Source organism: Chiloscyllium plagiosum, unplaced genomic scaffold (assembly GCF_037043375.1).
Source record: "Chiloscyllium plagiosum isolate Xiang-an unplaced genomic scaffold, Cpla_swu_hap1 HiC_scaffold_8, whole genome shotgun sequence".
Lineage (NCBI taxonomy): Eukaryota > Metazoa > Chordata > Chondrichthyes > Orectolobiformes > Hemiscylliidae > Chiloscyllium > Chiloscyllium plagiosum.
The window spans coordinates 4,579,801-4,596,841 of NW_028270146.1; the positions used below are offsets into that span (position 1 = coordinate 4,579,801).

Below are 17,041 nucleotides of genomic sequence, written 5' to 3' on the forward strand. Positions count from 1 at the left end.
TTTAAGGTGAGAGGAGAAAGATTTAAAACGACATGAGGGGCTTTTTTTTTAAAACAGAGTGTGGTTCATGTGTCGTATGAACTTCCAGAGGAACTGGTGGATGCAGATACAGTTACAATTTTTAAAAGACATTTCGATAAGTAAATGAATAAGAAATGCTTGGAGGGATAGGGGCCATGTGCAGGCAGGTGGGTCTAGCTTGGTTTGGGATTATGCTCGACATGGACTCCTTGGACTGAAGAGTGTCACCATAACAAAATCCACCACCATCACAACCTGGGGATACCATTGTCCAGAACTTAGCTGGACTTGCCATACAGATACTGTGGCTGCAAGAACAGCTCAGAGGCTAGAAATCCTGCAGTGAGTAAATCATCTCCTCACAGCCCAAAGCCTGTCCACTGACAAGAGTCATAGAGTTATAGAGATATACAGCACGGTCCAACTCGTCCATGTCGACCAGATAACCTAACCTAATCTAGTCCTATTTGCCAGCACTTGGCCCATATCCCTCTAAACCCTACCTATTCATATACCCATCCAGATGCCTTTTAAATGTTGCAATTGTACCAGCCTCCACCACTTCCTCTAGCAGCTCATTCCATACACACACCACCCTCTGCGTGAAAAAGTTGCCCCTTAGGTCTGTTTTAGACAAGACACAAGCCAGGACTGTAATGGAATACTCCACACTCTCCTGGATGAGCACAGCTCAAAAAATGCAGTTTTTTCACATTTTGCCAATGTGAGGCAAAAAGTGAGTAACTATAGACTGATTAGCCTAATGTGTATTGTTGGAAAAACATTGGAATCAATTATTAAGGAATTAATAGCAACACCTTAGGAATTCACAATCTAACCAAATGGAATCAGCCTGACTTCATGCAAGGAAAAGCTTGTCTGTAATATTTGTGTCTGTACTATTCCTACTGTACTAGTCCTATTTTTTTGGTCTATTGGTCCAACAATACTTATGAGATTTGACACCATTCAAGACAAAACAATCCACTTGATTAGCACCATAAAATTACTCCCTTCACCATCGATGCTCAGGAAGGCAGCTCGCCACAACCTTTTCAAAGGCAATTAGAACTGAGCAATAAAATGTTGGCCCAACCAGTGATGCATGGACATCTCATGGACTGATTGAAAAAACATTTCCAGGACAGGTACGACATGGAATTAGATACAGAGCAAAGATTCCTCTAAAACCCCTATTAAACCCTCACCAAGAAGGCATAGTATGAATTAGTTGAATAAATTAGTTTCCCTTGAGTTGACGTTGCATTCTCTCCCAGTTAGCTGGAGCTCTTGAAACACAATTGAAACACTATGGGCTCTGTACGAATTCTGAAGCTTGTCAACCAAGCCTTTGTAACCCTGGCATTTCAGCATTTTGGTCTTTGTATCACACAGTCATCCATTGGTCTTCAACTTAACAAACATTATCTTATAACAAAGCAAAGTGAACATACCTCATGGAAGCCATGCACCGTCAGAATGCTACGTACCAGCCTGCTCTCAGTGCGCACAATCTTGTACGCCAAGTGGTAGCGTTCTACAAGAAAAGGCATACATCACAATCAATTAACTCTGATACAGTTATATGGCTGCGTTAATTAATGCTAATTCAGTCTCAGCATTTAATCATAGGAGGCAATGAAGCTTCAGTGACCTGACCTCCACAACCTTATGCAATGGAGAATTCCAGAGTCACCATTCACTTAGTAAAGAAATTTCTCTTCATTTCAATCCTAAAATGGCCAACCTTGTATCAAGAGACCATGACCTTTGCTCTGGATGACCTTGCCAGGAACATACAAGCAACTGTACATGAGTGAAATATTGTCCCAATCTGAACAGCCCTGACAGAATTATTAAAATTTCAATGTGATCCCCTCTCATTATTCCAAACTCCAGTGAATATTCTCATTGTAAAACAGATCTGCCATCCCAGAATAAATCTAGTGAACCTTTGCTGCACTCCTGATAAATTCTTTCTTGGGCAAGATCAAAACTGCACATAATTATGCAGATGTGCTCTCAGCAAGGCCCTATAAAGGTGCACCAAGGTCTCCTTCCATCTGTGCTCAAACCCTCTTGCACTGAAGGCTAACCTACTGTTTGCCTTCTGTACCCGTGTGCTTGCTTTCAGTTACATTCTCAATTTACCATAACTTTAATCATTCTCTTGTTTTTCCTGCATACTTACTCATCCTGTCTAAATTGCCTTTAAGATTCTTTACAATCTCCATACTACTCACAATCCCAGCTAGTTTTATGTCATAAGCAAGCTTAGAAGTAACACATTTAATTCTTTGGTGCAAAATCATTGAATATTTTGCAAATAGTTGGGGTTCAAGCACTGCTCCCACTGTTCATCACCTTTCAGATTGGAGGAAATGGGCTACGTAGGTGAATGCTTTTTTTCCTATTGTGTGGTTTCTTGTGGAATAAGGTTTATTGTCAGATATACTGATATGAGTGCAGTTAAAAGTTTAAATGGTTGTCACTTACAGAACCATCTTAGGTATAAAGGTACCTAGCTACAGGATCTTAGGAAAATAATTAGAAAAATAAAGTCAGAAGTTCAGCAATACACTTCCTCAAGCAGGTTGTGCCAGAACCTCTCCTCTAGACCATGCTGGGACCGAGAGCAAGAAATCGAGCAAGCATGGGGTAATGGAGCAGATCGAGGGATACTATGTTACGGCTGCAGAGAAAATGTACAGAGACCAAGGTCAACATTAAATTTAAAATTTGAGAGATCCATTCAGAAGTCTAACAACAGCTGGGAAGAAGCTGTTCTTGAATCCGTTGGTCCACGTGTTTAAGCTTTAGTATCTTCTGCCTGACAGAAGAGGTTGGAAGAAATTATAACCGGGAAAGGAGGAGTCTTTGATTGTGTTGGCTGCCTTTCCGAGGCAGCAAGAAGTGTAGATGGAGTCAGTCGATGTAAGTCTGGTTTGTGTGATGGACTGGGCTGTGGTTTCTTACAGCCCTGGGCACAGCAATACCAAGCGATGATGCATCTAGGTAGAATGCTTTCTGTGGTGCAGCCTCAACAATTGGTAAGAGTCTTGCAGATATGCCAAATTTCCTTAGCCTCCTGTGAAAGTAGAGGGGTTACTGTGATTTCTTGACCACCGCATGAACGTGGGTGGACGATTTGTTTTGCTGGCATTGAAGGTAAGATTGTTATCTTCACACCACATCACCAAGTACTCTCTGCTTCCTGTATTCTGTCTCATTATTGTTTTAGATCTGGCCGATAACCGTAGTGTCATCAGTAAACTTGTAGATGGAGATAGGGTGAAATTTGATCTCACAATTATGGGTGTACAGGGAGTATGGTAAGGGGCTGAGTACACAGCTTGCAGGGCACTGGTGTTGAGGATCGTCATGGAGAAGGTGCTGTTGCCTATTCTCATTGATTGTGGTCTGTGGGTCAGGAAGTCAAGGATCCAGTTGCAGAGGGTGGAACAGAGACCTAGGTCTCAGAGTTTGGAGACTAGTTTACTTGGGATAATACTGTTGAAGGCAGAGCACTAGTCAATGAGTTTGAGCCTGATGTAAGTATCCTTGCTATCCGGATGTTCCAGGGATGAGTGTCGGGCCAGGGAAACGACACCTGCCATGGACTTTCTTGTATTCCTCAGGTCTCAGAATCCTATACAACGGAATGCAGGGGCAGAGAAAAAAGTAGGCAGAAAATATTAAAAGGAAGAGGTCAAAGAGACTAAAGCCACAGATGGAGAGATTTCTGGGAAGAAGGCTTTGAAACTTGGGAATACAAGTATCAATGTGAAGGGCTCTTTTTTTCAAAGACTTTTTCAAAGCTTTTGACAGTAGAACAGATTTTAATTTTGAAATGCTTATGATATCCAAGAAATATACATATGAAAATTAAACCAAGAATTTTGATAAAGATAATAATATTCACAATATCAAGTGCTGATAGATTATATCAGTTCACTGCACAATGAAACTACTAAAAGTTTCTAAAACAAAAATTCCACACATATATACTCTATCCATAAACACGACAGAAAGAGGCTGAATCTGACTCTTAAGCTTACTGTTCTTATTCTGGAGAAGTCTTCTGCCAATTACAGAGAAAGACAGCTTAGCTCACTCTGCCATGCTCAGACAAGTGTCTTATTAACCAGACTTCACAGTAATCCTACATACCTCCAATTAAGCGTAAGATGCTGTCCTTTGTTACAATACCGTCTGCATAGAAAACCAAGGTAGGTACCAACCGATTGATGCCTGTCCACTGAATGCACGGGTGGTCCCTAGAAAAGAAAACTCATTTCAGAATAATGCAAACTTTCTCCATAAAAAATTCCACCCCACACCCTAGGATAAACAGAGGATTCAACCCATCACATTACCTCTTCAATCGGAATTTTCCATTCTAATTCCATTTCTCTCTTTTCTCCATATACTTTTAAGTTTGTCCTCAGAAACAGAGATTTTATAGGAAATTAAGAGGTGATTTGGTCTTTCGAACTGCCCTGGCTCATATCTGGTGTCACTTAAAACTAACATCACAACCATGTTGCTCAGTTACAAGTGTTATTGAGTCTTCCCTGAAAAGACACAATAGTCTCTGCTTCAGTTACCTCCTGTGACAACTATGCCAAAAGCATGCCATGCTCCAAAACAAAATAAAATTCCCTTTTTTCACATATTCATGCTGCTTGAGAACTGTAACAGACACTTCCTTCAATGTCATTGGGTCAAAGCCCTGGGGTTTCCTCCCTAACAGCGTTGTGGATCTACCTACAGCACATAGACTACAGTGGTTCAAGAAAACAGCTTACCACCATCTTCTCAAAGGCAACTACGAATGGGCAAGGAATGTTGGCCAGCCAGCAACCCCCATAACCCATGAGTGAATACAAAAAAAGACAAGCATTTAACATGGGAAAATGTGAATTCATCCAAGACAAACCAAAATATTTGCTTATTAGCGAGAGTCTAAGATCTCAAATCATTGAGTCATTATGACAAAGGAGAAGGCTATTCAGCCCATCAAGTGTATGCTTGGCCTATCACCACTGTCTTGCAAACATGGATTAATTAAAGCATGCATGCAATTTCCTTTTGAAATCATTTATTGTCTCCACTGCCATCATTTTGGAATCCCTTGTTAAAGGGAAGAGGGCAGCCTATGTAAAGATGAGGCGTGAAGGTTCAATTGGGGCGATTGAGAGTTATAAGGTAGCCAGGAAGGATCTGAAGAGAGAGCTAAGAGCAGCAAGGAGGGGACATGAAAGGTCCTTAGTTGGTAGGATTAGGGAAAACCCAAGGCTTTCTGTAGGTATGTCAGGAATAAAAGAATGACTAGGGTAGGAATAGGTCCAGTCAAGGATAGTAGTGGGAAGTTGCGTGTGGAGGCTGAACAGATTGGGGAGACACTGAATGAATACTTTTCGTCAGTATTCAATCAGGAACAGGACATTGTTGTCAATGTGAATACTGAGCCACAATTAAGTAGAATGGATGGCTTTGAGGTATGTAGGGAAGAGGTGTTGGAAATTCTGGAAAGGGTGAAAATAGATAAGTCCCCTGGGCCTGATGGCATTTATCCTAGGATTCTCTGGGAAGCAAGGGAGGAGATTGCAGAGCCATTGGCCTTGATTTTTATGTCCTCGTTGTCTACAGGAGTAGTGCCAGAAGATTGGAGGCTAGCAAATGTGGTTCCCTTGTTCAAGAAGGGGAGTAGGGATAACCCTAGTAACTATAGGCCGGTGAGTCTCACTTCTGTTGTGGGCAAAATCTTAGAGAGAATTGTAAGGGATAGGATTTATGAACATCTGGATAGGAATAATGTGATCAAGGATAGTCAGCATGGTTTTGTGAAGGGCAGGTCGTGCCTCACAAACCTTATTGAATTCTTTGAGAAGGTGACTAAGGAGGTGGACGATGGGAAAGCGGTAGATGTGGTGTATATGGATTTTAGTAAGGCATTTGATAAGGTTCCCCATGGTAGACTACTGCAAAAAATACGGAGGTATGGCATTGAGGGTGAGTTGGAGGTTTGGATTAGGTGTTGGCTGGCTGGAAGAAGACAGAGGGTAGTAGTTGATGGCAAAGGTTCATCTTGGAGTGCCGTCACTAGCGGTGTTCCGCAAGGATCTGTTTTGGGACCATTGCTGTTTGTCATTTTTATAAATGACCTGGAGGAGGGGTTAGAAGGTTGGGTGAGCAAGTTTGCGGATGATACGAAAGTCGGAGGAGTTGTAGACAGTGAGAAAGGATATGGCAGGTTACAGCGGGATATAGATAAGTTGCAGAGCTGGGCAGAAAGGAGGCAAATGGAGTTCAATGTAGCTAAGTGTGAGGTGATTCACTTTGGTAAGAGTAATAAAAAGATGGGGTACTGGGCTAATGGTTGGATACTTGGTAGTGTGGATGAGCAGAGGGATCTTGGTGTCCATGTACACAGATCTTTGAAAGTTGCCACCCAGGTAAATAGTGCGGTGAAGAAGGGATATGGCGTACTGGCTTTTATTGGTAGAGGAATTGAGTTCCGGAGTACTGAGGTCATGTTGCAGTTGTATAAGACTCTGGTGCGGCCGCATCTGGAGTATTGTGTGCAGTTTTGGTCGCCATATTATAGGAAGGATGTGGAGGCACTGGAACGGGTGCAGAGGAGGTTTACCAGGATGTTGCCTAGTATGGTAGAAAGATCGTACGAGGAAAGGCTGAGTCACTTGGGGTTGTTTTCATTGGAGAAAAGAAGGTTTAGGGGTGACTTGATTGAGGTGTACAAGATGATTAGGGGTTTAGATAGGGTCGACAGTGAGAATCTTTTTCCACGTATGGAGTCAGCTATTACAAGGGGGCATAGCTTTAAATTAAGGGGGGGTAGGTATAGGACAGATGTTAGGGGTAGGTTCTTTACTCAGCGAGTCGTGAGTTCATGGAATGCCCTGCCAGTAGCAGTGGTGGACTCTCCCTCATTATGGGCATTTAAGCGGGCATTGGATAGGCATATGGAGGATAGTGGGCTAGTGTAGGTTAGGTGGGCTTGGATCGGTGCAACATCGAGGGCCGAAGGGCCTGTACTGCGCTGTATTCTTCTATGTTCTATTTTCAAAAAGAAGGTCCCAGCTCACTACCATCCCCTACATAAAAGTATTTTTACTCATGTCCATCAGAATTAGTAGTAGTCAGCATGGCTTTGAGTGGGGGATCACGTCTCACAAATTCGTTAGAGTTTTTTGAAGAAGTGACTAGGAAAGTTGACGGGGGCTGGGCAGTAGTCTATATGGACTTCAATAAGGCCTTTGTTAAGGTTCCACATGATAGTTTAGATCACATGGAATCCAGGGCAAGCTGGCAAATTGAATATATAATTGGTAGGAAGCAGAGGGTAATAGTGGAAGGATGCTTGTTGGACTGGAGGCCTGTAACTAGTGGAGTGCCTCAGGGGTCAGTGCTGGGTCCATTATTGTTATTACCTATATGAGAATGCAAGTTTGCTGATGACACTAAAATAATTTGGGGATGTTGGACTGGGGTGGACAAAGTTAAAAATCACACAACACCAGGTTATCGTCCAACAGGTTTATTTGGAAGCACTATCTTTCGGAGCACCGATCCTTCATCAGGTGGTTGTGGAGAATTAGATTGTAATACACAGAATTTATAGCAAAAGTTTGTCGTGTGATGTAACTCAAATTATATATTGAAAAAGACCTGGATTGTTTGTTAAGTCTCTCATCTTTTAGAATGAACATGTTGGCTTCAGTTCTTTCGTATGTAAAGCGCAAAAGATACATTCTCAAGTGAACTTTAACAAGTGATGTCATGTCAGCCCAGATAATGCATTGAAGGTGCGAGGTGCCCTGTGCGAGACTGTGTACAAATCATGTCAGAATATCGACATAGATACCACCATTAAGCATGAGGACACCTCCCACCACTGTACATAGCAGGTACTCATGCGACTCAGCCAACATTGTCTATATCATACACTGCAGGCATGGATGCCCTGAGGCATGGTACATTGGTGAGACCGAGCAGAGGCTACGGCAACGGATGAATGGACACCACAGAGCAATCAACAGACAGGAGTGCTCCCTCCCAGTCAGAGAACACTTCAGCAGTCTGGGACATTCGACATCGGACCTTCGGGTGACCGTCCTCCAAGGCGGACTTTGGGACAGGCAACAGAGGCTAAAAGCCAAGTTCAGTACCCATAGGGATGGCCTCAACCAGGACCTTGGATTCATGTCACACTACAGGTGACCCCATTGCACATATCACACACACACGCACGCACACACAAACACTCCTATAGATCCATACACTCATGCAGACTCTCTCTCATACGCTCACACATACACTCCCGCACATCATCTCACAGACTTATACCCCTTTACACTCATACTCACACACATACATACACTCTCTCGCAGACACTCACAACCACCCCACCCCACATACACACACATACACACATGAAAGTTTGTGGTGTGAACTTGTACTTGCAAAATTACATTTTATTTGCTCAAAAACTGCATGAATCCATGTAAGATTCTGTAAATCCCTTTTTTAGATTAGAATCAGTCTGAACATTGTGGCACAGACAGCCTCACACAGGGCACCTCGCACCTTCAATGCATTATCTGGGCCGACATGACACCAATTGCTAAAGTTCACTTCAGAATGTAACTTTAAGCAAGTTCTGGAATTTACATATGAAAATACTGAAACGAACATGCCTATTCTAAAAGATGAGAGACTTAACAAACAATCCAGGTTTTCTTCAATATATAATTGCAGTTACATCACACTGTAAACTTTTACTATAAATTCTGTGTCTTACGATCTTATACTCCACAACCACCTGATGAAGGAGCAGCGCTCCAAAAGCTAGTCCTTCCAAATAAACCCTGGTGTGGTGTGATGTTTAACTTTGGACACAAAATAGGTGGGATTGTGGACAGTGAGGAAGGTTGTCAGAATTTGCAGCAGGACCTTAATCAGCTGGGGAAGTGGGCCAAGAAACCGCAAATGGAGTTTAATATAAGTGTGAGGTTGTGTATGTTGGAGAGTCAAATCAAGGCAGGAGTTTCATGGTTGAAAATGTGTTGCTAGAAAAGCGCAGCAGGTCAGGCAGCATCCAAGGAGCAGGAGAATCGACGTTTCGGGCATGAGCCCTTCTTCAGGAATGAGGAAAGTGTGTCCAGCAGGCTAAGATAAAAGGTAGGGAGGAGGGACTTGGGGGAGGGGCATTGGAAATGCAATAGGTGGAAGGAGGTCAAGGTGAGGGTGATAGGTCGGAGTGGGGGTGGGGGCGGAGAGGTCAGGAAGAAGATTGCAGGTTAGGAAGGCGGTGCTGAGTTCGAGGGATTTGACTGAGACAAGGTGGGGGGAGGGGAAATGAGGAAACTGGAGAAATCTGAGTTCATCCCTTGTGGTTGGAGGGTTCCTAAGCGGAAGATGAGGCGCTCTTCCTCCAACCGTCGTGTTGCTATGGTCTGGCAATGGAGGAGTCCAAGGACCTGCATGTCCTTGGTGGAGTGGGAGGGGGAGTTGAAGTGTTGAGCCACGGGGTGGTTGGGTTGGTTGGTCCGGGTGTCCCAGAGGTGTTCTCTGAAACGTTCCGCAAGTAGGCGGCCTGTCTCCCCAATATAGAGGAGGCCACATCGGGTGCAGCGGATGCAATAAATGATGTGTGGGGAGGTGCAGGTGAATTTGTGGCGGATATGGAAGGACCCCTTGGGGCCTTGGAGGGAAAAAGTGAGGACTGCAGATGCTGGAGATCCTGAAGAAGGGCTTATGCCCGAAACGTCGATTCTCCTGTTCCTTGGATGCTGCCTGACCTCCTGCGCTTTTCCAGCAACACATTTTCAGCCTTGGAGGGAAGGAAGGGGGGAGGTCTGGGCGCAAGTTTTGCATTTCCCCCCAGACGTGGGGAAGGTGCCAGGAGTGGAGGTTGGGTTGGTGGGGGGTGTGGACCTGACGAGGGAGTCACGGAGGGAGTGATCTTTTCAGAACGCTGATAGGGGAGGGGAGGGAAATATATCCCTGGTGGTGGGGTCCGTTTGGAGGTGGCAGAAATGACAACGGATGATACGATGTATATGGAGGTTGGTGGGGTGGTAGGTGAGGACCAGTGGGGTTCTGTCCTGGTAGCGATTGGAGGGGCGGGGCTCAAGGGCGGAGGAGCGGGAAGTGGAGGAGATGCGGTGGAGGGCATCGTCGATCACGTCTGGGGGGAAATTGCGGTCTTTGAAGAAGGAGGCCATCTGGGTTGTACGGTATTGGAACTGGTCCTCCTGGGAGCAGATGCGGCGGAGACGAAGGAATTGGGAATATGGGATGGCGTTTTTACAGGGGGCAGGGTGGGAGGAGGTGTAGTCTAGGTAGCTGTGGGAGTCGGTCAGTTTATCGTAAATGTCCGTGTTTCATGGTGAATGGTTGAGCCTTAAGGAGTGTAGTGGAACAGAGGGACCTTGGAGTTCAGGTTCACAGTTCCTTGAAAGTGGAGTCACAAGTAGACAGGGCAGTGAAGAAGGTTTGAGACATTCATCAGTCAGGGCATTGAGTATAGAAGTAGTGAAGAAACTTACAAGGATGTTGCCTGGATGCAATGATCTGAGTCATAGGGAGAGGTTGGACAAGCTAGGACTTTTCTCTTTAGAGTGTAGGAAACCGAGGGTGGACATTACAGAGGTGTATAAGATCATGAGGGGCATGGATAAATAGACAAGGTCTTTTCCCTGGGATGGGGGAGTCCAGAACTAGAGGGCATAGGTTTAGGGTGACAGGGGAAAGATATAAAAGAGACTTGAGGGGCAGCTTTTTCACACAGAGGGTGGTGCGTGTATGGAATGAGCTGCCAGAGGAAGTAGTGGACACTAGCACAATTGCAACATTTAAAAGGCATCTGGATGGCTATATGAATAGATTAAGTTGGGATATCTGGTCAGCATGGACGAGTTGGACTGAAGCATCTGTTTCCGTGGTGTACATCTTTATGACTCTAAATGCATGCATGAGAAAGGATTAGAAGGATATGGGCTGAAAATGTGTTGCTGGAAAAGCGCAGCAGGTCAGGCAGCATCCAAGGAACAGGAGAATTGACGTTTCGGGCATAAGCCCTTCTTCAGGAATGAGGAAAGTGTGTCCAGCAGGCGAAGATAAAAGGTAGGGAGGAGGGACTTGGGGGAGGGGTGTTGGAATTGCGATAGGTGGAGGGAGGTCAAGGTGAGGGTGATAGGCCGGAGTGGGGTGGGGGGGCGGAGAGGTCAGGAAGAAGATTGCAGGTTAGGAAGGCGGTGCTGAGTTCGAGGGATTTGACTGAGACAAGGTGGGGGGAGGGGAAATGAGGAAACTGGAGAAATCTGAGTTCATCCCTTGTGGTTGGAGGGTTCCCAGGCAGAAGATGAGGCGCTCTTCCTCCAACCGTCGTGTTGCCATAATCTGGCGATGGAGGAGTCCAAGGACCTGCATGTCCTTGGTGGAGTGGGAGGGGAGGTTGAAGTGTTGTCTGGCGATGGAGGAGTAGGAACCTTCCAACCACAAGGGATGAACTCAGATTTCTCCAGTTTCCTCATTTCCCCTCCCCCCACCTTGTCTCAGTCCCAACCCTCGAACTCAGCACCGCCTTCCTAACCTGCAATCTTCTTCCTGACCTCTCCGCCCCCACCCCACTCCGGCCTATCACCCTCACCTTGACCTCCTTCCACCTATCACAATTCCAACTCCCCTCCCCCAAGTCCCTCCTCCCTACCTGTTATCTTAGCCTGCTGGACACACTTTCCTCATTCCTGAAGAAGGGCTTATGCCCGAAACGTCGATTCTCCTGTTCCCTGGATGCTGCCTGACCTGCTGCGCTTTTCCAGCAACACATTTTCAGCTCTGATCTCCAGCATCTGCAGTCCTCACTTTCTCCTTAGAAGGATATGGGTCAAGTTCAGAGAAATGGGGTTAGTGTGGACATACATTTTGGTCAGCATGGACCAATTTGGGCCAAAGGGCCTGTCTCCATGTATGGAAAATAAAGAGTATGAAAGCATGGGAAGGGTTAAAGCATGAAGACCACTGGCAATCTGTGATCTGTGGAAGGCAGGATGGGATAAGAATAGTGGAATGCTCTCACACCAACTAGTAGATTAAGGTTGAGGCTGAAAGGTCACTATGGTGAGATGACATAACAGATGGTAGAGCTAGTCTCCTTGTTAAGTGTCAATATGACAAGATTGAGACCATAAATATTTGGGATATGACATTACTAATTATTAATTAGTAGAGTCAGGTTGAGACAGGAGACTATTGTAATAGATGGAATAGCTAAATATCTAATCATGACAGGTTAGTCTGGAATGGAAGATCACTGTAGCAGAGGTGATAATAAATATCTAACCATGTCATTAGGAAAATATTAAGTAGGGTCTGGAATGAAAGACCATAGTTGCAAACGTTAGCACTAAATATCTAACTGTGACATTAGAATAACGTTACATAGAATGTAAAACGAAAGAGATAATGGGAACTAACATCACTGGTTTATTGTGTAGCTAGAGTGAGGTACTTTGATTATATAGTTGGACATGCTGATAAGCTAGCAGAAACATGATTAAAAAAATATAAAAATCCACGGACCCCGAGGTTCAGGGACATTCGAGAATCTGCTTTCTGAGTGTCACAGTTTTTTGTTTGCAAATAAAAGACCTACTTCTTGAAGAACTCTCTGCGTCTCCTGGTGATTCTCTGCATTTTCTCCAGAACACATGCTGTAGAACTCTATGTCTAAAGTGCAGGACTAGAAGCAGACCTACTGCTCTCATTCAGGCCTAACCAGAACTTCACAAAGGCTCAACACAATCTCCCTGTTTTGGTACTCAATTTCTCTCTTTATGAAGCCCAAAGTTGCTTGAACTTTGCAAATTATTCTCTCAATGTGCTCTGCCACTTTCATAGACACACACATCAAAAAAGCAGTTGAGAAACTTACTACTGATTGTCACTGGAACCCCCAAGGTGCCGTTCTACAGACATGAGTTTAGAGACAAAGGTTTGAATTCTACCATGGCAGAGGAATTGGCATTCAGCCCATCAAACTTTCTCTGCTGTTCAATACAATCATAGCTGGTCAAACACATCAAATGATTTTACCCACTCCAAACCCAATATGTTACTGGGAATCAGAAATCTATCAATCTCCATCTTGAACATGTTCAAAGACAGCCTCCACAGCCCTCTGTGTGAGAGAATTCCAAACCTTCAGAACACTGAGTAAGAATAAAATTCTCATCTCAGACCTGGCATTCCTTTTATTTTTAAATTTGAGCCACCTGGTTGTAGATTTTGCTATCAAGGAAAATAACCTTACTTGTGTTGATTTGAAAACCAACATCCCAAGCATTTCTCCCCAAAGAAAGATTAGCGAAAATCGGAGATTTCCCTCTGCCAAAAGACTGAGGATCCTAGGTTAATGGAAGCTTTCACGGTAATGATTAATATATGTATAATGGGCAAGGTTATCAAGGGCTCCCAGTAATGGAAAAGTAAATCCTACAATTATTTCATGAGCAACAGGGAGGGGGTCGATTAATTAACATTGGCTAGATGATATTTCTCAAGCACAATTATGGAGAAAATTAATCAAAGCACAATCTAAATCTTTCCAACATTTTATTCTCCTTAGTTCTCTACCCAAATCACCTGAGCAGCCAGAGTGTGCTGGGGAGGGGATTGGGGTCTGGTAACAATAGAAGAGAACAAGCCCAATTTTTTTTAGGCAGTCTGTTTACATGGGATTCAAGAACACCTCGAGGTAACAATCAAGTACAGGATCCCCAATTGGCCTGCTTCTCTCAGTAGCTCAAAAGCACTGAAGCCAGTTGCCATAAAAAAATTTATAAAAGGTAAGAGAGGGAGGCAAGATTGGAAATTGCACTCCTGGAAAATGAGGCTGGAGAAATTGTAATGGGAACAAGGTAATGGCAGAGGAACTAAATAGGCACTTTGCATCAGTGTTCACAATGGAAGGCAACAATAGCTTACTACAACTTCATATGAGTCAGGAGACAGAAGGGAGTGTAATAGCTATTGCTAAGGAGAAGGTGCTGAGGAAGCTGGAAGATTTGAAGTTGGATAAATCACCAACCAGATGGGCTACACCCCTGGAGGAGACAGCTGAGGAGATTGTGGAGGCACTAGTGGCGATCTTTCAGAAATCACTGGAGTCAGGGAGGGTCCCAGAGAACTGGGAAATGGCAAATGTAACATCCCTATTTAAGAATGGAGGAAGGCGGAAGATGGGAAATTATAACCAAACCTCAGTCACGGTAAGATTTGAGAGTGTATTATTAAGGATGAGATTGTGGAGTACTTACAAGTGCATAGTAAAATAGGGCTGAGTCAGCACACTTTCTCAAGGGGAAGTCATGCTTGACAAATCTTTGAGGAGGTAAAGGAGAGCCAGCAGATGTGACCAACTTGACTTTCCAGAAAGCTTTTGACAAGGTGTCACATAGGTGGCTGCTATGAAAGTTAACAGTCCATGATGTATGGAGCAAGGCACTGGCATGGATAGAGGTTTGGCTGACAGGCAGAGGCAGCAAATGGAGATAATGAGGTCTTTCTTAGGACGGCAATGGGTAACTAGTGGAACTCCACAGGGGTCAGTATTGGGTTTGCAACTATTCACTTTATACATTAATAACCTAGACAAAGGAGTGAAGGGTATTGTTGCTAAGTTCGCAGAATACGCAAAGACAAGTGAAGGAACAGGAAGTGTTGAGGACACAGAAGACTGCAGAAAGACTTGGACAAGTTAGAAGAGTGGGCAAAGAAGTGGCAGGTGGAATACAATGTGGAAGAGTGTAAGCTTATGTACTTTGATAATAAGAAGAGGCGTAATCTATTTTCTAAATGGGGAAAGGCTTCAGAAATCTGAAGCACAAAGGGACTTGGAGCTCTCGTTCAGGATTCTCTCAAAGTCAACATACAAGTTCGGAGATCCAAGATGGCGGCGACCCAGCAAGTCTGAGCCTGTAGTGCTCTGCCCAAGACTCAGGCAAAGTGGGCTGCCCGCCTCCACCACACCTGCCAAACCATTCAAAATAACTTTTATTCAATACAGTTAGTCGCTTTGCATCAAACTTGAATAGTTTGGTGCTTTGTTAAAATGATTAAGGGAAAGAATGCCTGCAGCTCGCAACAGGCAGGAACCCCTCCCCCACCCTCCCCAGCTGCAGCAGAGGCGCTCGCAGCCACCCCGGGGGACTTACCTACGGTGGTGAGCCTTGTTGCTGTAATTACCAAGCTGGAAGAGAAGATCAACGTCTTCATAGAGGAGTCCAGAAGCAGGTGGGAGTCGCTCTCGGTTGCGCTGCAAAAGCACAACCGAGATATTGAAAAAATCGCGATGGAGGGGCGGAGCTAAAGGCCGCGACCTCAGAAGGTGCTGCACAATCGGCCGTGGGTCAGGTCCGGACTCTCAAACTGCGAGTGCAGGCCTTAGAAGATCACATTGACAACCTCGAGAATCAGGGTCGTCGAAAAAATATTTGTTTGCTGGGCCTTCCCGAACAGGAAGAGGAAGGCCAGCTTGCAGGATTTTTGGAACAGTGGCTCCCTCAGATGTTGAAGCTGGAGGCTGGATCAGGCCAGGTGCGAGTAGAGTGGGCCCATCGGGTTGCTATACGCAGGCCTGGGTCAGACTAGCGCCCCCATCCGGTCATGTTCCGGCTTCAGTGTTACAGAGAGAAGCAAGTGGTCCTGGAAGCCTCCAGAACCCTCGAGAAAGATACCCAGGCCATGACATATAGGGGATCTAAGGATTATGCTGTTTCAGGACTTTTCCCCACCTTTGGTCTGCAAGAGGAGGGCGTTTGATGAAACGAAGAAGCGTCTAAGGGACTTAAACATCCAGTACTCCTTGCACTACCCAGTGACGCTGCGTTTTAACCACGAAGGATCCGTCTATAACTTCTGATTGCCGGAAAAGGCCAAGGAATTTTTGGACTCTCTTAAATAGATTGTAAGGTTTAATGATGCTGTGGTTAATGATGCTGTTCTGCCCCCCTCCCCCGGTTTACCCTTTTTTTTCCTCTTATTTCCCTTACTGTTTAATATCATCTCCGGGGGGGGGGGGGGGGGGGTGGTATTTGTTCTCCACTACTCCACTATTCAATTTCCTTTTTTTATATAGGCCAGGCGGTTTAGTTGATTCAGGTGAGGTGGGGGAGGTGTTATTTCTTTCTTTTAGAGCGGGGCTTTTTCCCCTTTTTTTGCGTATTATACTTAGTTATTACCTGCTGAGACTGTAACTTTATAGTTTTATATGTTTGTACATGGTATTATTGTTACTAAATGTATCTAGGTGTTGGTATGGGTGGGGGTGTAGGGTACTCACCGTTAACTTTAGTTTTATAGTACACTTGAATTTTTCTATTTTATTATGGGGTGCCTGGGTTGAGGGCAGGGCACTGGTTGGGAGAGGATACAATGGGTTTTCGGATAGGAAGTGATGCCCCCTGGAAGCAAGGGGGAAGATCTCCTTTTAAAGATGTTTTTTTAATTTAGAAATAGTTTTTTATTATATTGGCGTGAGTGTATTAAGAATCACTATTTTTGTGAATTTTCTATGGTCTATGCTCGGGGTGCTTTAGATGGGGTTCTTCTCCCAGGGGGGTCTCACACTTGCCTGGACGATCACAGTTAGTCATTTGATTAAATGGTGCACCTGGATTGTCAAGGGGAGTAATTTGCCAATCAAAAGGAAGAAAATACTATCAAACCTCAAAAAAGAAAGGGTTGATATAGCTCTCTTAGACGAGACACATTTACTGGATAAAGAGCACTTGAAATTACAACAGGGTGGATTTGATCAGGCTTTCTTTTCATCTTTCAGTCCAAAAAGTAGGGGAGTAGTCAGTCATTCTCATTCGGAAGAATCTCCCTTTCAAAATCTTAAGTCAGATAAAAGGTGAATCTGGACGGTACATACTGATTAAAGCCCTTATAAATGGAGAGGAATATGGGATTTTGAATCTTTATTGTCCCC

At 44.5% G+C, this 17,041-nt stretch overlaps 1 protein-coding gene across 2 annotated transcripts in view; it reads right to left on the bottom strand.

Annotated features, from left to right (window-relative positions):
- The window catches only part of ttll5 (tubulin tyrosine ligase-like family, member 5), a 451,975-nt gene that overhangs the window by 405,137 nt on the left and 29,797 nt on the right, over positions 1-17,041 (bottom strand). For both annotated transcript variants that reach the window (XM_087989544.1, XM_087989543.1), the window contains exons 3-4: positions 4,192-4,298; positions 1,476-1,558 (exon numbers count right to left, since the gene is read on the bottom strand). In XM_087989544.1, coding sequence (XP_087845670.1) covers positions 1,476-1,558; positions 4,192-4,298 — 190 coding nt within the window. The remainder of the gene's footprint in view (positions 1-1,475; positions 1,559-4,191; positions 4,299-17,041) is intronic.